The sequence below is a fragment of the Dasypus novemcinctus genome, chromosome 2 (assembly GCF_030445035.2).
Source record: "Dasypus novemcinctus isolate mDasNov1 chromosome 2, mDasNov1.1.hap2, whole genome shotgun sequence".
NCBI lineage: Eukaryota > Metazoa > Chordata > Mammalia > Cingulata > Dasypodidae > Dasypus > Dasypus novemcinctus.
In genome coordinates this window covers 71,242,000-71,266,423 of record NC_080674.1, presented here as the reverse complement: position 1 = coordinate 71,266,423, position 24,424 = coordinate 71,242,000, and the positions used below count along the sequence as shown (strand labels likewise).

At 37.2% G+C, this 24,424-nt stretch overlaps 3 protein-coding genes across 12 annotated transcripts in view; 2 read left to right on the top strand and 1 right to left on the bottom strand.

Moving 5' to 3' along the window:
* The window catches only part of RAD17 (RAD17 checkpoint clamp loader component), a 31,471-nt gene extending 26,348 nt beyond the window's left edge, over nt 1-5,123 (bottom strand). The window contains exons 1-6 of one of the 10 annotated variants that reach the window (XM_071208415.1): nt 4,851-5,103; nt 4,619-4,661; nt 3,674-3,777; nt 3,301-3,361; nt 1,703-1,963; nt 863-946 (exon numbers count right to left, since the gene is read on the bottom strand). In XM_071208415.1, the coding sequence (XP_071064516.1) occupies nt 863-946; nt 1,703-1,963; nt 3,301-3,315 (360 nt within the window). In that variant the 5' untranslated portion in view covers nt 3,316-3,361; nt 3,674-3,777; nt 4,619-4,661; nt 4,851-5,103. Of the gene's footprint in view, nt 1-862; nt 947-1,702; nt 1,964-3,300; nt 3,362-3,673; nt 3,778-4,426; nt 4,732-4,850 lie in introns of those variants that run through there. The other 9 variants (XM_071208424.1, XM_071208428.1, XM_071208410.1 and 6 more) reach the window with 9 other exon arrangements.
* A 121-nt stretch (nt 5,124-5,244) lies between these two features.
* AK6 (adenylate kinase 6) lies at nt 5,245-23,346 on the top strand. The gene is made up of 5 exons (NM_001286204.1): nt 5,245-5,269; nt 7,144-7,236; nt 18,323-18,381; nt 18,502-18,647; nt 22,807-23,346. Exons 1-5 carry the CDS (start codon nt 5,245-5,247, stop codon nt 22,997-22,999), a joined length of 516 nt encoding a protein of 171 aa, NP_001273133.1. The 3' UTR covers nt 23,000-23,346.
* Nucleotides 5,418-9,010, top strand: TAF9 (TATA-box binding protein associated factor 9). The gene is made up of 3 exons (NM_001286202.1): nt 5,418-5,464; nt 7,144-7,236; nt 8,029-9,010. Exon 3 carries the CDS (start codon nt 8,046-8,048, stop codon nt 8,835-8,837), a length of 792 nt encoding a protein of 263 aa, NP_001273131.1. The 5' UTR covers nt 5,418-5,464; nt 7,144-7,236; nt 8,029-8,045; the 3' UTR covers nt 8,838-9,010.
* Nucleotides 23,347-24,424: the final 1,078 nt, after the last annotated feature.

Here is a 24,424-nt window from a genome sequence, read left to right as displayed (position 1 = left end):
AAAATTCCAGAATGTTAGACTTCAAACAAGTCAACTGGCCTGGTCTCTTCAGTAAGTCAATGTCTTGGAGAAAAGAGGAGGAGGTAACTGTTCTACGACCTAAGAGATATGACAATTGAATGCAATGTGCAGTCCCTGATTTAGATCCTGGTTTGAATAAACCAGGTATAAAAGACATTTTGAAGATATAAGCTATTAAATAACATTAGGGAATTACAGTTAATTTTGTTAGATATAAAAATGGTATGTAGAGTTAAGAAAATGCCTTTAACAGCGATATAATGAAGTATCTAAAGGTCTGAAATGTCAGAATTTCTATAATTAACTTGTAGGGGAAATGATGGGTCTATTATGGGTATGAATATTAATTTATAATACTATTCTTTCTCTTTTTTTGTATATTTGAAGAACACTAAATTAAAAATGGCTTTAAAAAAGAGAGAGGAAAGAAAGAATATTCTTGTTTGGGGCGAATGACAGTAACTGTGGAATTAGGAAGTGAAACAAAAAACATCAGCCTAAAATGAATGATGACTGTTTTACGATAAAATTAGCACAAAAACTAATATGTAATTTACCTGCTTGATTCAGAGTCAGATAATCTGATGTGCTAAATATACTAGCACCCTAATTAGCTTATTTTGCATTTGATGACAGGACCTAAGAGGGAAAAAGACATACAAAGTAAATGGGAAAACTCAAATGTTGCCGAGTAAGGCTTGAAAGGTAAGTTCAGGTAGCTTTCTATTGGAAGTGATCTAGACTCATTTGAACAGTCATCAGAAAAGTTTAACTTCTTGCAACCAAGTCAGAGAAACGTGAATGTCAAATATTTTTAAACACACATTTCTTATTTAATTACCTGTTTTGGTTGCCTTTCTAAGACTTGAGCTTTTAGCCAGATTTCAACTTCTTCAATTTTCTTTTTATGTACAGCAAGTTCTTGCTAAGATTGAAAATTGGAAGTTTAAAAAGGAAACATTTTAACTCAAGGATTTTTGGCACAGAAGCACAGATTAATCTAAGATAAATGTTTTAATGAAAAAAATAAACAAGTAACATGAAACATTCTAATAATATATTCTAATAAAAATGTTATTTTAATTATTTTAATTGTTAATACCCTTAACATTTTATATTATCATGGAAAATTCTGCTCTTAAGCTGACACCATTGTATGATAATTTGAGGCAAATTTACAATCACAAAATTGTTTTAAATTACAGAAATGCATTTTCATAAGGGCATAGGAAAGGGTATAACATTTAGTAAAAAAAACCACAATAACAAATAGATAATTTTAGATTGGGATTAAGTCTAAAACAAATAACTAATAATATAACTAGAAAAACAGTTGAAGTAACATTTTATGGATACAGAGTTTATGTCTGGGATGATGAAAATGTTCTAGAAATTATAGTGATGTTTTATAAGTATTAGAGCAACTGAATTGTATACTTAAAAGTGGTTATAATGTAAATTGTTAGGTATATTTACCATACTCTTTTTTTAAATTTATCACAGTTTAAAAAATGTAAAAAAAAATTGTGGAACATAAAAAAACTAAAAATTAATGTTTTTTTCTAATTAGACAAAGATTTATATGAGAAACAATCTGAAAATGTACATCCCTCTTCTTGCTATCCACCCTCATCCATCCTGAAATTAAGATCTGCCTATATGTTTGCAAGCTGTTAAGTACCTGAGTTTCTGGTTTATATTTATCCACCCATGGTTCATTTTCAGACAGATATTCTTTTGAGTTTTCTAGACCATAAATCTGTTCTGAGGAGGACAGCTTTCCTCTCTTTCTAGCTGGAAATTTGCTCCTCTCTAATGTGGAAGGCACATTCTTTCTTCCATGTCTTGAGTTAGTCACATCTAATGATGTGGCAGTAAGAGTAGTAGAAATGTTTCTATTTTCTAAAAAATCATCAAATGATGGGTCTACCCAGTCTGTTACCTGAAAGAAAAAAAAGTAAATATTATTACATTGTTCCCATCTATTCTCCATACAAATGAGCCACTTTAGAAACAAAATATTCAAATATGTATACATTTTAAATAAAAAGCCTAATATTAGCTCTTTAAATAAAATTAGCTCTATATCTACTAGTTATTTTTCTACTATACAGTAAGTGCAAATCATACTTGTCTACTTGACCGTGGTAATGATGGATTCTATATTAAGGAATGAAGAATGCAAAATTAATTCTTCTTATTAACTATAATCCACATAAAATAAGAGAAGACTGATTTTTAAAATTCATTTGTATGACTGAAACACAATAATTAAAATTACCTATCAAAAAATAAGCAAAAATAGTATTAAAGAAAGAAAATGATCTTAACTAGGTATAGCAGTATAAGTGCCTTGGTTAAGTTAATACAATCACAAACTAAGATCCATTTCATATAACAAAATAATCCATATTAGCTTTGAGACTTTGTCAAGATATAGGCAAAGAATCATAATCCTAGAAATAATTTATAATTATTGTTTGATTATATTTTTCTTCAGTGCAAAAAGCATTATTTTTATAAAAATGAGCAGACTTTCCAGTGAGGATGAAATATGTTATTCAGAAATGGCTAGGAAAAATGAATGCTGGGATAACGGGGAAGGAAAATCAGTGAATTCTATGTTCTTCTAGCCTTTAGGAATTGTTGACTTGTCTACATTTCCCACCATTATTTCCTTTTATTCAAAATCTTTTATAAGTGCACATAAAGGAAAATCCTGAATTGAGCAATTTTAACCTAAAAAACATTTAGGAGTATAAATTTTAACATGGATTTTAATATTCTTAATGCTTACACAAAAGCAACGTATAAATCTAGTCTAGCCCTTGACTTTGGAAATTCCTGCCTGAAAGCAGGAATTCAGGTTGCTGAAAGCAGGTTCAGGGGAGGCAACTGGGGCTTATAAGTATTTTCTGAATGTATAGTCACAATTACTTCCTCCTTTAAGGACTGAGGGTTAAGAATATTATTAGCATTGAATGAGAAAGGAAGATCACAGGGGAAAAAATTTCATAGCCACAGCTACCCGACATTCACCTCTTCAAAAGATTGGCAATGGCCCTACAATTTTGTCACTTTTCCCCTATTTTTAAGGGTAAATAAGAAGATTTTCTCATGTTAAATCTTTGATAGCATTTCTGATCAATCTGCATAGACCTATGCATTGCATAGTTTTATTCCTTACATAAATGTAGGCTGTTTAGTGAAAAAAAAGGAAGAGAAATATCAAAGTTAAATAATTTACTTAAGATCACACAAAATTACAGTCATCACTACCTTGCATGAAGTCATGATACTGCCTGACCCACTGGATTGCTGAGAACTGGCCACATGATTTCTAAGAGGTAAGGTAAGTGGTTAAGCTATAAAACCAACTATAATTCGTATATATATTTCGTATATATATTTCTTTCATTCAATATTTGTCAGCCTTTTCTTTATGATCAAGATTGTAAACTCTCTTTCAAAATTAATATTGTGTTTTCAGTGTACAATTGTTTAACAGCTACAAGAATTTCTCAGAGCAATTTATACTATAGATACTGAGTACTATTACTTTGACAAAGTGATGAGTCATTAAGGACATACACAAACTTTTCTAATTCTTTTGGGGGCAATTACTACATGGTTATTTTAATGTATTATATACCTTTGTGGAAGATACCTTTGGTCTAAGAAAAGTTTCTGACATTATAAACTTTGATGGTTCCCATCCGTAGTACACAACCTGTAGAGCATTAAAATACAATTCACCTAGAGTGAAAAGGAAGAAAAAAAATCACTTCAAATTAAGAAAAAGTATAAATACAAAGTAAATTACAGTTATCAGTATATACAGAATAATCAACAAAATAATAAAGGTAAGACTCAACAACTGAGGACATACCAAACACAGGTTAAGGAAGAAATCAAAATGCTAAAATAAATTTTACTTTTAATAACTAATTGACTAGATCAATTTATGGCATTTTAAGTGGAAAGTTTATAAATTCAATAAAACATTAGAGAAAACAGAAAAATCACATATTTGTGCAGCTACCTTTCCTCATAAAGAAAAACCAGAAAACTCAATTTATAGTTTTCATACTGAAAATTAAATTTTTCCTCATCTTAGATTAGTTGCAGTTCATTTCCAAAATTTCAAACAGCATCACTACACAATGAAAAGTTATCACTTACTTTAAATAAAGAATTCAAATACTATTGTAATTTTTTTTCAATAATTATTTTCCTTACATGAACATATTAGAATTTTGGGGTTTTGTGTTGTGTGGTAACACTGAGTTTTTCAACTTTGAGAATTCCTTATGTTTAGGCAAACTAGTGAAGTTACCAGTTTTAATTAGCCAGAAAAAAAAGATTTTTAAGGTCAACAAAACACAACACAGCTTATAATACGTACATTCGCCCACACTATAAAATAAAAAGTCCACCAAAAAAAATTTGTTCACGATCGGAAGGGGTTTTAGCTCTCGAGATTCAAAAAGATGGAAACGCATCTATGTTGAGTAAACAGTTGGCAGTTCCACTTAAAAGATGCAGACTGTTACGGTCAAGACTCAAGACGCTCTTTTAAAACACGACTGACAATTACCTCCTTTAAAAAGCAGGTAACTGTCCCTGATGATGCCAGGTTCCTGAAATGAGATGTCAGAGGTGCAAGAGACCTTCAAGAATATTCCTAGCAGATCCACCACCACCCCACACACTGCTCAGGGAATACTAAACTTGGCTTTAACTCATCTAACGTAGTGGCTGCCAATCAGCAAGGAGCCGCGATTAGCTAGCGTTTCCCGGCTCCAGGACAGGGCCCTGCACTTGCACACCTCTCAGCCTAGGCAGAACGAGGTCGGGAGGAGGGGCGACAGGAGCCTGGGAAGGCGTGAAGACAGAGATGGGACTCGCATCTCTAAAACTTATATACTTCACAGCCTCCGCTGCGTCGGCCTTACTTTCCAGGAGCTGCATCCCCTCGCGGGCGGAGATGCGCGGAGGAGCCCAAGCAGGGCTCCAAATTGAAAGGCAACCACCCGGTCCTAAGTAGGATCAGCGCCGGGCCTCTTGGAGGTCCCGCCTCTCGGGGACCTTCCACATCGGTCGACGCTTCCGCGACGCAACCCGAAGGGCGGGAGCCTCCAAAAGAGCGGGTGACTTAGGCATCCAGCGTACTGCCTAACCCGAAGTGCGGAACCGAACTGTACCCCTACTCCGGACCCTACGATGGAACCGTGTCATAGAAGGCCAGGTAACCAGTGGTCGGCAGACGAGCTGGGAAGGTGGGTCAGGAGCGCCGCGCCGGGGCTCGAGGACCCCGGGGCCGCTGGCGCTTGCTGCTGCCCGCCCCTTCCGGCTCCTTCCTGTTGTACGTGAAGCGCGAGAGTTGGAGCGCTTGGAGCCAGCGCGGTGAGGACCATGTTGCAGCCGAACATCCTGCTCACCGGTCAGGGCGCGTGGCCGGGTGGGGCTGGACAGTGGGGCAGGCAAGGGACGCCGAGTGCTCTGGGGCTCGGGCCCCCGAAGCGGGCTCGTCCTCAGTGTTCTCTTTCGGGGCTAGTCGAGGGCCTCGTGGCGCAGCCGTTGTCACCGCCTCCGGACTGGCCCTCGCGAGCGTTGCGGGGGGGAGGGGACGAAGAACGTTAATTCTGTTGGCCCGAGGCGGCTCGATGAGGTGAAGGGGAGACCGAGCCAGCTCCGTTTTCTGACAGGCTACCTGATCTTTTTGAGTCGGCTTTTTTGTTTGTAAAATGAACTGTTGATTCTTTGGTAGAGTTGCCGTGGGATTTTAGCGAGCTAACGTAAAACGGTATCTGGCCCTTGGTAGATCTGTTAAGAGCGATTGCCCCACTTAGGCCTTCGTGGCTGTCTTTTATTTTTCATTTGCATCTGAAATGTGATTTCGGTAAATGCATTCGGGTATTTGTGGCGGGGGTGTGTGGCTGTCATTTCATTTTTACTTTGTTTTCTCTCTTTGAAAAAAAAAAGAAGAGAAGGCGCCTGTGTTCTAATAATTTCTGGTCGTTTCTCGTGTAGAGGTGCTGCAAAGTTTCCGGGCTGATTGTGAGGCTCTTCTGGGTCTTTCGATTCATACTCAGGGAGCCTTTTAAATGTGAGGGTAACTAAAATGGCTGTATAAGTATTTTAAGGGCTATCATTGCCGGTTATTTACCTTTAAAGTATTTGTAAAACTGTAGCATTTAATGGCATCATAGTCCACGGAAAAATCTAACTGGATACTATTGGCAAGTATAAAAAATTGAGATGCTTCTTTGAAACGCAGTGAAGGGTTTTGTCATTTAACAAAAGATTTTGTTGGCAGCACATACATTCAACAAATGAATTTTAACCTTTTGTTAAAATATCTGATTTGTTGGGGTCCAATTTTTAAAATATTAAGCCATTTTGTCAAACTCTAAATTTGAGCATTTTGTTGAAAACACAGTGAGTCCTGGGTCCAAACTTAGTGTATTATAGTGGACTTGAGGTAATTGTTATTCTACATATGGATATTTGATTTATCCATGTTATCTTTAATTATAAGGCTCTTATAATTTTAGCTGTGTTAAACTTGAATACCTTAATTTTATGTATTATTTATCTTGAAATGAATAGATACAGAAAAGGGAATATATATAATAGATTATAGGGTAGCATATCGTATGTGTTTATGTATGTTTACATGTACATAGATACCTAGGACTTCTTTGGAAAGATATAAATGACACTGATTTATGATGGTTGTCTCTAGGGTAGTGTATGGGGAGGTCCTTCATAGTGCTTAAAGTTTTCCCATGAACAGTTTCAGGTTTGTTTGTTTTTTTAATTAAAGCAAATACATGATGTAGTTTATTTGAGACGACTTATTTTATTCTGGGCAGTTCCGTGGTGGTGGCAGGCACTCTGAACTGGCATCAGAATCACCCCACCCCTAGGGAATCAGAGTGGGCCATAATCCCAATATCCAGTTGGCTTTTGGGAATTTTTATTAGGTCATGCAGTACATATGATTGCTGATTAAGAGAATTTTTATTGTAGTTGCCAAGAACCTCAAGAAGAGCATTTTAGGTGACTGAATTCTACTAATATTTCACAGATAATATTTCTTTGTGGTTTATCTTACAGGTACACCAGGGGTTGGAAAAACTACACTAGGCAAAGAACTTGCATCAAGATCAGGACTGAAATACGTTAATGTGGGTGATTTAGCTAAAGAAGGTAAGGGACACTGTGGTATCATATTTGTTTGTTTGTTTTCCCAAAAGGCAGATATTGAGGGCTCACTTTATACCCTACTAAGAACAGTGGAGTATTAATACTATACTGGTAGTGTGAGAAGGTACAAAAAGCCAAGAAAGACTGCCATTAAGGAATTCATGCTTTGTTGGAGACCCACAGATAAAGAAAATATTAAGTATCCAGTGCTATATACTGGTTCCTTTAACCAGACTTTCCCCTCCCCCAAATTGGCTTGTAATTCTTGTTAACAGAAATAATTGAGAAAGCTTCAATAGTGAGCCAGTAGTGGACTTAGGATAGATAGAAATTGAATATGAAGAAGAGGGAGAATGTTCTGAGTTAGGGGAACACATAAAGGTTTATATGGGGCTAAACATATTGAGCCAAAGAGGACTTTGATCTCACTGGAAGGGCAGTTTATCTTGAACTCAGTAGTAGGCAGTAAGAATGGCTGTCGTATGGTATTTTCGAAGATTATTTTGATAGTTTCATGCAGGATGCATATATTATAAAATGATATGTGTTTTTATTCTTATTTTACCCTATGTTCCCCTGATCTTTTATCACTCCCTTTTTTGTGTCTTCATCTTCTGTATTTACAATGATTTACACAGGGTAGGAACTCAGTAAATATGTAAAGAGAACTGTAAGCATGCCTAACTAATTAAAATAAAATGAGTCAACATATATTTTTAAACTCCTGACAGTTGCTACTAAAGTAACTATTTCAGGTTTGATCTAATGTACATGTTTTTTTCAAATGATCCAAAGTCTGATCACCGGATATCATGGAGTCTGGCAAGATGGCTTCTCCCAAGAGCATGCCGAAAGATGCACAGATGATGGCACAAATCCTGAAGGATATGGGGATTACAGAATATGAGCCAAGAGTTATAAATCAGATGTTGGAGTTTGCCTTCCGATATGTGACCACAATTCTAGATGATGCAAAAATTTATTCAAGCCATGCTAAGAAAGCTACTGTTGATGCAGATGATGTGCGATTGGCAATCCAGTGTCGTGCTGACCAATCTTTTACCTCTCCTCCCCCAAGAGATTTTTTATTAGATATTGCAAGGCAAAGAAATCAAACCCCTTTGCCCTTGATTAAACCATATTCAGGGCCTAGGTTGCCTCCTGATAGATACTGCTTAACTGCTCCAAACTATAAACTTAAGTCTTTACAAAAAAAAGCATCTAGTTCTGCAGGAAGAATAACAGTTCCCCGCTTAAGTGTGGGTTCAGTTACTAGCAGACCTAGTACCCCTACACTAGGCACACCAACCCCACAAACCATGTCTGTTTCAACTAAAGTAGGGGCGCCAATGTCCCTCACAGGGCAAAGGTTTACAGTACAGATGCCCACTTCACAGTCCCCAGCTGTAAAAGCATCCATTCCTGCAACATCTGCAGTTCAGAATGTTCTAATTAATCCATCATTAATTGGGCCCAAAAACATTCTCATTACCACTAACATGGTGTCATCACAAAATACTACCAGTGACTCATCAAATGCATTGAAAAGAAAACATGATGATGATGATGACGATGATGATGATGATGACTATGATAATTTGTAATCTAGCTTTGATGCATGTAACATGTATATTTGGTCTTGAATCCATTGTTTTTAAACCATGCATGCTGGATCTTTTCAAGTTCTGTTTTAGAAAACTTAGTGTTTAGTTGAGAAAATATGGTTACCATACTTTTCAACTGAGATGTTGGATTTTCTTTAAGAGGATTAGAAGTGGTTTTTCGTTAGTTTTTAAGTGTAAAAAATAAAGTCATTCATCAATTTGTTGATACTTTGGCAATTCTGTTTTTTAGAAGGTGTTTTCCCTTTATCACCTAAGTTTCAACAAGTCAAGTTGTTGTAGTCTATTCATTATTACTAATAAATAAGTGTATCACCTCACATATGAAGTGTCTTCATATGTTTAGATCATAATATGATCTGTTGTATAAGCCACTTTTATGGCCAGTTCTCTCAGATTTCTGAATAATAACCGTGTTTCCTGTTTGGGGAGACCACATAAATTTTTATTCATAGTGAATCCACATCTGTTTGGATTTATCCTTCTCATTTGCCCAATTTCTTCTTGGGTCCCATTTTTCTATCCCTTTGATTTTATTTAAAGATCTTTAATGTCTCCCAGCACCTACCCCTCTTTTTATAATTTTTATTTTTTTCAGTATCCCTTTTTGCTTGTCAATTTTGAGCACATTTACTTAACAAATTCTTACTACAAGCCAGCACCATTCTATTATTTTTAATCAAAGTCTGGCATTTAGTGTATGGTTTCTAAAAACTTAGATCCTGCTGTGGTACATAGCTAGGCCATTCTTCATATTATATCTATTGTGAAATCTGGTTCTGTTTCGTCTTGAACTTTATCATGTTTTTGACAGGTGATTTTAGAGTCACATACAGTAGTCATTTTAAAATTTTAGTCATGCTTTCCAGTTCTTGCCCACTCAGTTTAACATTTCTCAACTTAATGAGGCTGCTGTGTAATCTTGTGAAAAGCTTTGAAAGGAACATTAACACTAGTCCAAAGACTGGGGACATGTTTGTCATTGTCTTCACTGGGTCCTCTCTGACATGTGCTCACATCTTTTTAACCAGTTGTGTGTCCATCTAATGGTAGTATATTTCCAACCATCCTTTTTGCAGCTTATTGATGAGATTATTTTATGAAATGGAATCAGCAGCCTTAAGGAAAAAAGATTTTTCCTCCTATGGAACCAGTTAGAGGATTTCTGGTCTGACTTGAATTGGAATTAGATGAGGTTTTTTAAAATGTACCAACTATTTTTTCCTCAGCTACTATTTGAGTATATCTGAAAATCTTAACAAAAAATAGTCCTTACCTGAAGCCCTCTTTTTTTTTAAATTAAATAATGATATATTTTAAGGGAAACGATGAAATCATCTTCTTTTATTAGAAAGCAGTGGTTCTCAACCAGGGGTAATTTTGTTTTTCAGGGGACATTTGGTAATGTCTGAAGGCATTTTGGGTTGTCAAAGGGGGTTGGAGGTTCGCTACTGGTATCCTGGTGGGTAGAAACCAGGGTTTCTGCAAAATATACTACAATGCATTGTACAGTGCCCTACCACAAAGAATTAGCACATTCAAAATGTTAAAAATATTGAGGTTGAAAAACCCTGTTTAACAAAATGAGACTTTAAAAAAAATGCACTGGTTTTAAGTCATGTATCTAAATGGAGTTTATTGCCATCTGGTAATCATTGAATGGCTATATTATAGGAGAGACCACCCTTACTCAAAACACCATTTGGAATCAAGGCAGGAAAATGTTAGATGTTATCCTAATAAAACTATTGGGAGTCATAAATGTGTCTTGTAAGAATGATTTTCCCTGTTCTCCCAGTTTGAGTCCTCCTCACTTCATTTCCTTTCCCATGTACAATCATTTAATTGCACTCTTACCAGTATCCTTAATTTTCCTGCCATCAGCTTGTCAGCCTTCAGCCTCTGCCCCTAACGTCAGGGTGCCCACAAGTATAGACAAAGTAATAAAATGATACTGATATTGGGTCTGTTTTAAATAGTAATATAGCCTAGCTGGGTCCTCAACACTTAAAAATTTGCTGTATCTTTAACCCAGGGGCTGGCAAACTACAGCCCATGGCCAAAATCTGGCCTACTGCCTTTTTTTTTTTTAATCCAACAAGCTAAAGACTACTGTATAGCCCTCAAATATTCACTATCATACGCTATACAGAAAAAAGTATGTTGACCCCTGCTTTGACTTCTGTATCCCATTTTCCCCTAGTAGTCTTTGAAACTACATCTCTTTGACCCTACTCTCCCAATATTTGTGCCTAATCCTCTCTGCCTTCCTACCACCATTTCCCTCTGTTGCCCCTGTTATTTCACTGCAACTATCTTCTAATCCTGCCTCTCTAGTAATATTCAGTCTTAGGCACTCCTTGGTTTGATTTTAATGACATGATTTGACCTAAGTCCATCCTCCTTAATGAAACAAGACTATAAACTGGCTACTGTTTCCCTTCAGCTTTTCATGCAGCCATTTTTCCCTGCATACTCATGTCTATTCACAGTAGACTATGGTTTCTCAAGCACACTGGGTGGAAATTTCCCAACTCCAGATCTTTATATATGCGATTCCCTTTACCTATAAATGCCCATCCTTATCTGGGTTACAAATTTCTCCTTAAAGGCCCAACTCAAATGTCATAGCTTTGACGCTCCCTGACTTCTCCCAGTAGAGTTAATTGTTCTTTTCTCTTTTCCAACTCAGCAAACCTCTTACCAATTATCTCACTGTACTGATTATATTAGTTAAAAGCTGCTGGTGAATTGAGGTCAGTGTGGTAAACATGTTTCCAAATGAAATGTAAAAATGTTTAAAATATTGGAAGCAACACCAAAATAGGTGTCTAGCATCCCAATATTAATAATTTTTATTAAAGAACAGTGTTCGTCTGACTACATAAATTGTAGGACTGTGGCTAAAGAAACAGACAACATGATTTTATTGTTTGACCAGCAACCACTGAGAATGTCTTAAGAGGTAAGAACTCTCAGATGTGACTTCTGCACATGCCACTTTTACTGAACCTGTGGTTGGCGCTGGGGTTGGTCTATGCTCAGGAGACTTGAATCTCTGAACTCTCCATGTGCCAGCTGGGCCCTGAGCCTCAGCAGAGTTGCAACACCTACTCTGGTTCATTTGACTTACCAGGTCAGCTGGCAGGGAGGTCAGGATGGTCTGCCACCACACCAGGGAGTTGAGAGTGTCTACGGCTGCAGGCAGAGGAGTCGCATCCATCAGCCATGTGGGATTTAAACCCAATCCCAATTTGGGGGTGGAGTGTACATTGCCATTCCAAGGTCCACAGGATGGAAGAATAAAATATGGATTAGTGTAGACTCACTGGTATTCTATAGAACTTTTGTGACTCTAGCAATGGAAGCAAGTGTATCATTGATATGGAGGCAGTGGCCACTGAAGTTGCTGAGGACAGGGAGAGGGAACAAGAGGTGTGCTATGGGGGAATTTTCGGGAGTTGTCCTGAATGCTACTGCAGGGACAGATGCAGGACATTATGTATCCTCCATAACCCACTGAATGGACTGGGAGAGAGTGTAAACTACAATGTAAACTATAATCCATGTGGTGTAGCGGTGCTCCAAAATATATTCACCAAATGCAATGAATGTGCCACACAGATGAAAAAGGTTGTTGATGTGGGAGGAGTGGGGGGGGGGTATATGGAAACCATATTTTTTAATGTAACATTTTTTGTGATCAATGCATCTTTTTAAAAAAAAGACAAATTGCTATTAAAAAACAAAAAGAGGTAAGAACTTAGCTGTGCAGACTTTTAAGTGCCCCTCAATCAATTTTTTCTGCAAGTAAAATATCCTTACCTGAATTAAATAAATCATAGAAAATTGATTTTTTTAAAAAAAAAGATTATTTTTTATTTCTCTCCCTTCCCGCCCACAGTTGTCTGCTCTCTGTGTCCATTTGCTATGTGTTTTTCTGTGTCCGCCTCTGTTCTTGTCAGAGCACCAGTAATCTGTGTCTCTGTTGCTTCATCTTGCTGCATCAGCGCTCTGTATGTGTACGGCGCCACTCCTGGGCAAGCTGTGCTTTTTTCGTGCTGGGCAGCTCTCCTTACAGGGCGCACTCCTTGCATGTGGGGCTCCCCTACGCTGAGGATGACCCTGCGTGGCACAGCACTCCTTGTGCACATAGGCACTGTGCATGGACCAGGTCACCACACGGGTCAGGAGGCCCTGGGTTTGAACCCTGGACCTCCCATGTGGTAGGCGGACACTCTTATCAGTTGATCCAAATCCACTCTGAAAATTGATTTAATTTTATAAGCTTTCATTTAATCAAATCAGGCTTTAAAAATTTTTATTTTTTTGTTGTGTTATCCTATGTATAGACAACTCTGAATTGAATTCCAATTGAAACTTTCTACAGTTCCATAAATTTTTCCTCAGTTTTTGGAAATTTGAAATGAATTTTTAAATTATCTATTTTTCCCCATCCCCTCTGATTCTGATACAGGCCTTAATCACTCACCTAAAACTGCAATAGACTATGGCATCCCTGCTTTTCTGAATCTGCTTCCAACTCATTCTCCACACAGTAATCAGAATGCTTTTTAAAGTTTGAAACCAAACATGTCGTCTCATGCTTAAAATGCTTCCATAATTTTCCTTTGCCCCAAAATAAAGTCCAAACTTCTTACTGCAGCCTTCAACTTTTGGATCTGGCCCCAGCTTACCTGTCCAACCTTAGTGCTCCCTATTTCCCTTTCCCTCTGTATTTTCTCATAGTTCTGAAAGACTTGCCCTCCCTAGTTATTTTTACCTTAGAACATCTTTTTTTTTGTTTAGAATAGTCTTCCCTACCTTTTTTCCCTAGGTGTCCATCCTCTTGATCCCATATCACCATGAACTGTAACATCTCCCACCTACCACATGGGAGGTCCTGGGTTTGGTTTCTGGTACCTCCTGGACAGGGTGAGCAGACAGATGAGAGAACCGTCTGGGGGAAGGGGGGTAAATAGAAATCTTTAAAAAAAAAAAAGGAGCTTGTGTAGTTCAGTGACTGACCACCTGTTTCCCATGTACGAGATCCCAGGTTCAATCCTAAATTCCTCCTCAAAAATTAAAAAAAAAATCACAGAATAAAAAATAAAATGTGTAATTTCAGGTTATTTGTTCCTTCCGTTTTATTGCAAACCCTTTGGGAATTGGACCATGTCTGTCTTGTCTTGTTTACTTCCCAGTTACATCTCCATTACCCCTTCAGTCACTGGTATATGGTGTTTAATAGATGTTTTCTTCGAGTGAACTTTGAATACTTGGATTATACTCTTTATCAAAACATATTAACATCATTTAAGAAAGTCTACATTTCAGTACAGAATTTATACTGAAATTTGTAGTTCTAAGTAAATAGACTTTAGTTCTAAAAGTCAAAAATTTAAAACATGGAGGAAACTCAGTGTTTATTATATAATATGGATACCCATATAGTATAGAATCAGCTATTACATTTTGTGGCAGTTTTTGGAAAGTAAATAGTACTGTAAAAATAATACAACATGGAAAAATATTCCAAATTAATTTATTTTCATCTTTTATTCTCTAATATTTGTTCCTACTGCAGACAACTTTGAATTCTCCTTTTTCCATTTTATACTATATTTGTCATATTGCTACCTAGTCTATACTACATCATTTTATTTGTTTTGTTTTGAAGTACTGGGGGCCAAGGATTGAACCTGGGGCCTTGTATGTTGTAAGCCAGCACTCAATCCCTGAGCCACATTGGTTTCCATGAGATGGTTTTTTTCATCTTGCTTATTCATTTTTGTTTTTTAAAGGAGGTACCGGTACTGGGACCTCCCATGTGGGAGGTGGGAGCTCAAATGCTTGAGCCACATCTGCTCCTACAGTGTTTTTAAGCTACATAATTCTTATTTAACTTAAGCAACATAATATTTAATCATTAATATACCGAAGCAACTATTTCCTTATTGTTGAACATTTTTTATCATTTATAATTTTTCCCAATTAGAAATGGAATGGTAGAGGAAATGTGAATGGATATGCACTTTTTCTTTTCACATTTATTTTTTAAATAAAGTTTCAGTGTCAATTTACTAGATCAAGGGGCATGAACATTTTTATGACTTCAAAAACTCACTGACATCACATTCTAAAACAGTTGTACTCTTACATGAAGCATGTTTATAATAGTTAAAGTGTATCCAGTTTAGTATTGTGAATTAGTAATATATATTATTTTTACTAATATGTATAATAGGCATTAAAAGGCTCATTTTAATTTACCTTTTTTTAAAGATTTATTTTTTTAAATTTATTTCTCTCCCCTTCCCCCCCTACCCCTGTTGTCTGTTCTCTGTGTCTATTTGCTGCGTCTTGTCCACTTCTATTGTCAGCGGCACGGGAATCTGTGTTTCTTTTTTGTTGCATCATCTTGTTGTCAGCTATCCATGTGTGCGGCACCATTCCTGGGCAGGCTGCACTTTTTTTCGTGCTGGGCGGCTCTCCTTTCGGGGTGCACTCCTTGCGCGTGGAAACACCACGCGTGTTCCCTATGTGGAAACACCCAGCGTGGCACGGCACTCCTTGCGTGCATCAGCATTGCGCATGGACCAACTCCACACGGGTCAAGGAGGCCTGGGGTTTGAACCATGGACCTCCCATGTGGTAGACGGAAGCCCTAACCACTGGGCCAGGTCCACCACCTTTGCTTGCATTCTTGTTAGCAGCACTGGGACTCTGTGTCTCCTTTTGTTGCATCATCTTGCTGCATCAGCTCTCCGTGTATGCCTTGGCACTCCTGGACAAGCTGTGCTTTTTTTGTGCGGGGCGACTCTCCTTGCAGGGCACGCTCCTTGCATGTGGGGCTCCCCTGCATGGCATGGCACTCCTTGCGTGCATTGGCACTGCACATGGGCCAGCTCACCACACAGATCAGGAGGCCATGGGTTTGAACCCTAGACCTTTCCTATATGGTAGGATGCTCTATCAGTTGAGCCAAATCCACTTCCCTAATTTACCTCTTTAATGACTGGGAAAGCCCAACATTTTCCAAGTATGTTTACTAGTTCTTATTCTTTGTTATCTATCCTGATTTTGACTTTTTTTCAATCTTTTGTTCTGCAAATATTTCTCCTGGTCTGTTTTTTATTTTTATTGAAGACATCTTTCATTCAACAGATATTTAAAATATAATGTATTCAAATTAGTCTTTTTCTTTATCCCTCGAGGAATTCAAATGAATCGTTCTTTTATACATGAGACAAATTTTCTGTTAGTATTTTTGGAATTAAAATATTCATTCTCACATGGTCTCATTATATGAACTAAATATGGTGAGTAAACTTACAGAGTTAAACTACAGGGTATACGTTAATAGGAAACATGGGTTGAGAAGGGGGAGCTGATGCTGAATGTATGTAAATGTTTAATAAGATTGATTGCAAATATGTGGAAATGGATAAAGTTAGGTTGATTGCAAATATGTGGAAATGGATAAAGTGATGGTAACACAATGAGTATAGCTAATGCTAATTTATAAATGTGATTGTGGCTGAGAGGGGTAGTCTAGGGAGATTAATGTTAATTGAAAGATGCTGGAGGATAATCTAGGGACTGTGTATAATACTGTGATTTTGGATGAGGATAGTGATTGATAATATAAATACAAGAATGTTCCACTATTACAAGGTGTTAAGTATCATCCATGATGATACATGGGAAAAATAGAACTAATCTAATTTATAGACTATAGTTAATATTAATAGTTATATTGTAATATTTTTGTAGCAAAGGAGAGAAGATACTGTACCAATACTAAGGGTCAAAAATATGTAGGATTTAGTTTTATAAGATGTGAATATGATCAAGCTTTTTTTTTTTTCATTCTGTAAAAAGGAGACCTTGGTCATGTCATTTAACTAATCTGTGCCATTTATTCATCTTTCTGAACACTTGAGAAATAATTAAATTAGGATTAAATAAGATAAATGTGCTTGGACAGAATTTTTTGAAATAATGCTTCCATAATTTGTTAAGCTGCCTTTTGTCTTTTGTTTTAAGGTTTTAACATAATTTTTTAAGGTTTTAAAATAATTAGCTCTTTAATCCATGTAGAGTTTGTAGTATAAAGTAAGGATTTAGATTGTTTTCTAAACTGTTAACGAGTTTTCCCTACACTTTGACAGTGTAATTTTCTAGGCTGATAGTGTTTTTTTGATAACTAAACAGTGACTCAGAGAAGCAGAGGCCATACTGGGACGATGTTATAGAAGTAGTTCATGGGAAGCGGACTTGGCCCAGTGGTTAGGGCATCCATCTACCACGTGGGAGGTCTGCAGTTCAAACCCTGGGCCTTCCTTGACCCGTGTGGAACTGGCCCACGCACAGCACTGATACGCACAAGGAGTGCCTTGCCACACAGGTGTCCCCGCATGGGGGAGCCCCACGCGCAAGGAGTGTGCCCCGAAAGGAGAGCCACCCAGTGCGAAAGAAAGTGCAGCCTGCCCACGAATGGCGCTGCATACACGAAGAGCTGACACAACAAGATGACACAATAAAAAGAAACACAGATTCCCGTGCCACTGACAACAGAAGCAGACGAAGGACACGCAGCAAATAGACACAGAGCAGACAGCGGGAGGGGATGGTGGTGGGGGGAATAAATAAATAAATCTTTAAAGAAAAAAAAAAAAGTAGTTTATGAGCCCAGAATCAGTCCACAGACCCTCCAGGCACAGTGAGGAGTTAGAACTGCCTCTTTGCCTTGCAGTAACCTTTTGTCACTTCAGAACTGATGCTCATTGTAACCTAATTTCAACCTGTGCCAAAATATTAAGGGGATAGAGGTTGGACACCTATCATATAACATGCTATTAGAGATGGCTAAGGAATGATCTAAACCTGCCTTAAAGTACATACCTTCTAGGGGTTCAGAATAGGGGTGGAATTGGCATCTGGGTATTGACTTTCCTTCCTCACTCCTCATGAAGATGTGGCCTTAGTGACAGAGTGTTCATTTCTGTACCATGAGTACCCATTGTTTTTGAAATGGTTTATTTATACTCTTGGCCTAATAAATTGGAACTTAATCTTTTTTGAATGTGTGTGTTTTGTGTCCTTTGTCCTCTCTTCCCACCTATCTGTAGCTCAACAGAAACAATGCAATCCTATTCTACAGATAATCCCACAAATCCTTAAGTTGGTTATTAGTCATTCATTTTAGTTTGTCTCAACTTTGATACATAAAACAGTCTGAGATACAGTGCTATTCAAGTTTCTCTCTAGACAAATTTCTGATTTGTCAGTATTGCTTTTAATATTTGGTGTCCACATGTCATCTACTGCATTAGCACCTTCCCTTGTCTCTAAAAGAGTAATCTGTGTTCCTTGAATTTTAAAAACAGTCTAGAAGTCATTAAAATTAACTAGAATTACTTAAAATATACTGTATTAACAAGTCTTTGTAAAATCTCTTTTAGGGCAACTGTATGATGGCTATGATGAAGAATATGATTGTCCCATTTTAGATGAAGATAGAGTAAGTAGAACTTGTAATAAAGTGGGATGGTTTTTTTTTTTTTGGTCAAATTTAATAGAAAAGTTGACCTCAGTTTTCTTACAGAGGAGTCATCTTTTTTTTTTTTAAACTTTCTTACAGGTAGTTGATGAGTTAGAAAACCAAATGAAGGAAGGTGGAGTTATTGTTGATTACCATGGTTGTGATTTCTTCCCTGAACGCTGGTTTCATATAGTTTTTGTGCTGAGAACAGATAATAGTGTATTGTACAAAAGACTTGAAACAAGGTAAGAAAGGAAAGACATTGAATTTTTAAAGTATAATATAAATTTTTACTCAGATTTTGGCCAATAGTGTATTAGTTAGTCAAAGGGGAGCTGATACAAAATACCAGAAATCAGTTGGTTTTTATAAAGAGTATTTACTTGGGGTAGAAGCTTACAGTTACCAGGCCATAAAGTGTAAATTACTTCCCTCACTAAAGTCTATTGCCATGTCTTGGACCAAGATGGCTAATGATGTCTGGGTTCAGGCTTCCTGGGTTCCTCTCTTCCTGGGACATGCTTCTCTCTGGGCTCAGCTCCTCTGTTTTCTTCACAAGGTCAGCTGTAGACTATCAGGTGACCAGTTCTGTCTCTTTCCCTGGGGCTTGATTCTCTCTGGGCTCAGCTGCTCTGCTCCTCTTTGTGTTTACTTCCCAGGCTCCAGCTCAAAACTCCAACTAACTCCTCTGCTGTGCCGTGTAGTTTTATCTGTGAATCCTTGTCCACCAAGGTGGCAGGGACTCATCCTACTGGCGTGACCCACGCGTAATTTTCATCACGCCCAGGTACAGACCCGTTTACAAACAATACAATTTTTGGAATTCATAAACCATATCAAACTGCTACAGGTAGTATCAGGGTAAAGGGTTCTATTTGAAAACATGACCACTCTATTTGATGTCTCGTCGTAAACCTAGTCTATATGATGCCAACATTCTGCCTCTAAGAGAAGCCAGGTACATTTGTAGAAAAACACAATCCTTTCTCAAACTGAATCAATTTGATTCAGTATGTACTGTGTAGAAACCTTATTTAGCCTTTTGTCTTGATGTAAGACCTGGCAAGGAAAAGACAGCTAAGCCAATAACAATTTTTTGTTTATCCATTTAAATTATTCTCACAACAGTAATGAAAACACGAAAAATTAAATCAACATTTGACAATCTTTAACATATAACCCTACTAATAAAGTTTCAGATTTAATCCATCATAATCAGAAAAGACAAATTTAGGGAAAATGTTTTTCCAGTATCTTGATCCAAGCTGAGGGAAGACGGGGATTCTAGAATTATGTAAAGTACAGTTTCAAGAAGGAAAGCTCCAGGATTTTGCCCAAGGTCAAGTTCAAATTTTGTGGTTCTCACTGAATGTACTCCACTCTGATTAACTACTGTGGAGCAGGATAATTGCAAAAATCCTGCACAGAGAAGTATAGTAGCAACTATATATTACAAGAGTTAGGTTGTTGCTAAAACTTTCATCTTTCTTTAGACAATGAAAAGCCATTAAAAGTTCTTGAGCAGAGAAGTAATAGGGGCTCTCTGAATTTTTTTAAAAAGACCATATCATATACATTCCTTTTCTCAAGCAAGACAATTTAAAGTTTTTTTTTTTTTTTATTGACTTTGTAATAATATTACATTAAAAATATATATGTGAGGTCCCATTCAACCCCACCCCCCCACCCCCCCTCTCCCCCCCCCAACAACACTCGTTCCCATCATCATGACACATCCATTGGATTTGGTAAGTACATCTTTGGGCACCTCTGCACCTCATAGACAATGGTTCACATCATGGCCCATACTCTCCTCCATTCCATCCAGTGGGCCCTGTGAGGATTTACAATGTCCGGTGATTACCTCTGAAGCACCATCCAGGGCAGCTCCATGTCCCAAAGACGCCTCCACCTCTCATCTCTTCCTGCCTTTCCCCATACCCATCGTCCACCATGTCCACTTTTCCCAATCCAATGCCACCTCTTCTATGTGGACATTGGATTGGTTGTGTCCATTGCACCTCTATGTCAAGAGGAGGCTCAGATTCCACATGGATGCTGGATGCAATCTTCCCATTTTCAGTTGTAATCACTCTAGGCTCCATGGTGTGGTGGTTGTCCTTCTTCAACTCCATCTTAGCTGAGTGTGGTAAGTCCAATAGATCAGATTGTAGGTGCTGGAGTCTGTTGAGGCTCAGGACCTGGCTATCACAGACAATTTAAAGTTTTGATTTAAAAATTGCTGTTTTATGTAAATAGCCAAAGACTTTTTAAAAAAGTTATAAATTTAATCACTTTATAAAATAAGAGCATTATTGAGATATAATTTACATACCATACAATTACCCACTTAAACAGTTCACTGGTTTTTAGTATAATCAACAGATTTGTACAACCATCATAACAGTCAATTTTAGAACATTTTTATCACCCCAAAAAGGAAGACTATACCAATTAGCAATCACTCCCTGATTCTCTACCAGTAATCTACTTTCTGTCTATAGGAATTTACCTATTCCAGATATTTCATGTAAGTAGAATCATAAAATATGTGGTCTTTTGTGACTGGCTTCTTTCATTTAGCATGTTTTCAAGGTTTACGTTATAGCACGTCTTACCAGTGCTTCATTTCTTTTTTTTTTTTTAAAGGAGGTACCAGGGTTTGAACCTGGGACCTTGGGAAGCAGGCATTCAAACCACTGAGCTACACCCACTCCCACTTCACTTCTTTTTATTGCCAAATAATATCCCAATTTATGGATATACCACCTTATATCTAGCTAGTCCTCAGTTGATGTACATTTGGGTTGTTTCCACTTTGGATCTGTTATGAGTAATACTGTTGTGAGCATTCATGAACAAGTTTTTTTCTGGGCATAAATTTTTATTTCTCCTGGTTGTATTTGTAGGAATGGGATTACTAGGTCTTGGGGTAACTCTTCTTAACTTTTAAGGAACTGCCAGACTTTTTTCATAGGCAGCTGGACTATTTTACATTCCTGTCAGCAGTATGTGCAGTTTCTGGTTTCTTCACGTTTTCACCAATATTTGTTTTCTGTTTGATTCTAGCCATCCTAGTGGGTATGAAGTGGTATCTCATTATGGTTTGGGTTTCCATTTCTCTGATGACTAATGATGTCCAACATTGTTTTATATGCTATTTGTAGATCTTCATGGAGAAATATGTATTTCATGGAGAAATATGTATTCAGATCCTTTGCCCGTTTTTTAATTGGATATTTCCTTTTTTTTTTTTAAAGATACATAGGTCACACAAAAGGTATTTGTCTTTTTATTACTGACTTATAAGAATTCTTTATTTTAAATGCAAGTCCCTTATCAGATAAATGACTTAAAAATTTCCTCGCATTCTGTGGGTTGTCTTCATGAAGTTAATCAATTCCTTTTTTTTTTTTTTAGTAAGCCAAGTAATTTATTTTAGAAATATTTGGAAAGATTAGTTGGAATGAGAATTATATATAAATGTGAATGATAAATCCCAGACTCCTAGGTAGTATTTTGTACCTGTCTTACAGTAGGAGAACCTAGAAGTAAATAGAATCATTGCTATAAAACCTCATTATTGTGACTTCTAGATAGGCCTATATTGTGATGGCTATAGCTTGCTTTTTTTTTTTTTAATCACTTTTGCATAGTTCAGTTTAAATTGATTGTTGCAAGGTTAATAATTTGAATTTGTTTCAACTTTTTAATTAGCTAATTAGTTTTCACATCTGACTAAAGATAAGATTATTTTTTTCAGTATCTTTGGAATTGGTAAAATACAAGGCTCTCTGTGTGATCAGGTACCCATATAGTATAATGTATTTCTTATCATATGCATTACATTTTATCACATGCTATTTGTTTTTGTTTGTTGTTTTTTTCTTCTATTTGTTTTATCCATACCTATCTTAACTCCTTAAACTTTACTGAAAGATAGAAACATGGTCATAGACATCTTATTTATCTCGTAGCTCAGAGACTGGCTTAAGGTAGGTAGGTACTCAACAATTCTGTAAATTTATTTCTTTTTGATTTGTTTTTTGTTTGTTTTTGGAGGTACCAGGATTGAACCTAGCACTTGGGAAGCAGGCAGTCAACCACTTGAGCTACATACATCCGCTCCCCTCTAAATTGATTGTTGATTGGTAATGAATTGAGTGGTTGACATTGTGGAGAAAAAAATCTGACTAACCTAAACATTGGTGTCCTGGTCTTAGTTTAGCCTCCTTATTAAGGAAGTATCTCAAATTTACAGGTAAAGAGACTGCAGGAAGTATTTTTGTGTGATTTTTTTCCTCCGTATATTCAAGAGTATCCAGTTTTTAGCATATTCCTAAACCTCCAGTTAATGCCATTCAGTTTGCTTTTTGTTTGCTTATTCCTCTCTTTGCCTTCTAGGGGTTATAATGAGAAGAAACTAAAAGATAATATTCAGTGTGAAATTTTTCAAGTTCTTTATGAAGAAGCCATAGCATCTTACAAAGAAGAAATAGTGCATCAGCTGCCCAGTAATAATCCAGAAGAGCTAGAGAATAATATAAATCAGATATTGCAGTGGATTGAACAATGGATCAAAGATAATAGTTCTTGACTTACAAGACTAGCAAAATTTCAACCATTCTTGTTGATAATTCTCTGCCCGCATCAAAGAAATTGCCCAATTATGAGAAAACTTTTGTATTAAAATTGTATTGCAAGACTAGCAGGTGGACAGTATAAAGGTTTATTCCTGGGCGTTTTTTCTCCATGAGAAAGCTAAACAATCTCATATTTAATGACTACAACACTAGTAAGGATTGAAAGTAAAGACTATCACCGTTTAATGTTTCAACTGCTAAAAAATAAATAAATTTGACCAAATGGGTGGATACCTGTTAAGTTTATTAAAGAAGAAAATAAAGATGATCTCTTAAAATAAAATTTAAGGCTAAAGATAAAAGAATCAGTGTATTCTTTTTCTTACGCCCTTAAAAAAAGTATTTGGAAGCAGTAATACTTGTACAAAATTCAAGAGGTCCAGAAAGGTATAAAGTAGATTTCCTTCTAGGCCACTCCTGTTCACCAGCTACCCCAGTTCTCTTCTAGGAAATAATGTTACTGGTGTTCTGTATATCCTGTCAGAGGGGTGTGTGTGTACTTTGTGTACTTTTTTTTTTTTAAAGCATTTTATAGCACATTATACATGGTTCCATACCTTTGGTTTTTCACTTAATATATTTTGAAAACTACCATCTCAGAACATCTAGAACTTCCTATTCTTTTTTGTTGTTGTTAATAGAGATATAGGCGGCGGACTTGGCCTAGTGGTTAGGGCGTCCGTCTACCACATGGGAGGTCCGCGATTCAAACCCCGGGCCTCCTTGACCTGTGTAGAGTTGGCCCATGCGCAGTGCTGATGCGCGCAAGGAGTGCCATGCCACTCAGGGATGTCCCCTGCGTAGGGGAGCCCCACACGCAAGGAGCGCGCCCCATAAGGAGAGCCGCCCAGCGCGAAAGAAAGTGCAGCCTGCCCAGGAATGGTGCCACACACACGGAGAGCTGACAAAATAAGATGGCACAACAAAAAGAAACACAGATCCCCATGCCGCTGACAACAACAGAAGCGGACAAAGAAGACACAGCAAATACAGAGAACAGACAACTGGGGTGGGGGGGAGAGGGGGGAGAAATAAAAAAATCTTTAAAAAAAAATAGAGGTATAATTCACATACCATAAAATTCACGATTTTTACTTAAACTAGTGTACACTAGTTTTAAGTATAGTCACAAGATTATACAAGTAGCCTCACTAATTCCAGAACATTTTCATCATCCCTCCCAAAGGATCTCCAAACCCATTAGCAGTCACTCATTCTCCTGTCCCTCCAGCCCCTTGCAATTACTAATCTTATCTCTGTTTCTATGGATTAGTATATTCTGGATATGTCACATAAATGAAAACCTACAATACATGCCCTTTGGTGATGGGTGTTGCTTCACTTAGCATAATGTTTTCAAGGTTCATCCATGTTACAGC

Bases quoted from the DNA above. Each gene is read 5' to 3' on its own strand.
- AK6 (NM_001286204.1), top strand. From the start codon at position 5,245: ATGGAACCGTGTCATAGAAGGCCAG. The intron at 5,270-7,143 runs GTAACCAGTGGT...TTTATCTTACAG, and splicing joins ACCGTGTCATAGAAGGCCAG to GTACACCAGGGGTTGGAAAA. The intron at 18,648-22,806 runs GTAAGAAAGGAA...TTTGCCTTCTAG, and splicing joins TACAAAAGACTTGAAACAAG to GGGTTATAATGAGAAGAAAC.
- TAF9 (NM_001286202.1), top strand. From the start codon at position 8,046: ATGGAGTCTGGCAAGATGGCTTCTCCCAAGAGCATGCCGAAAGATGCA.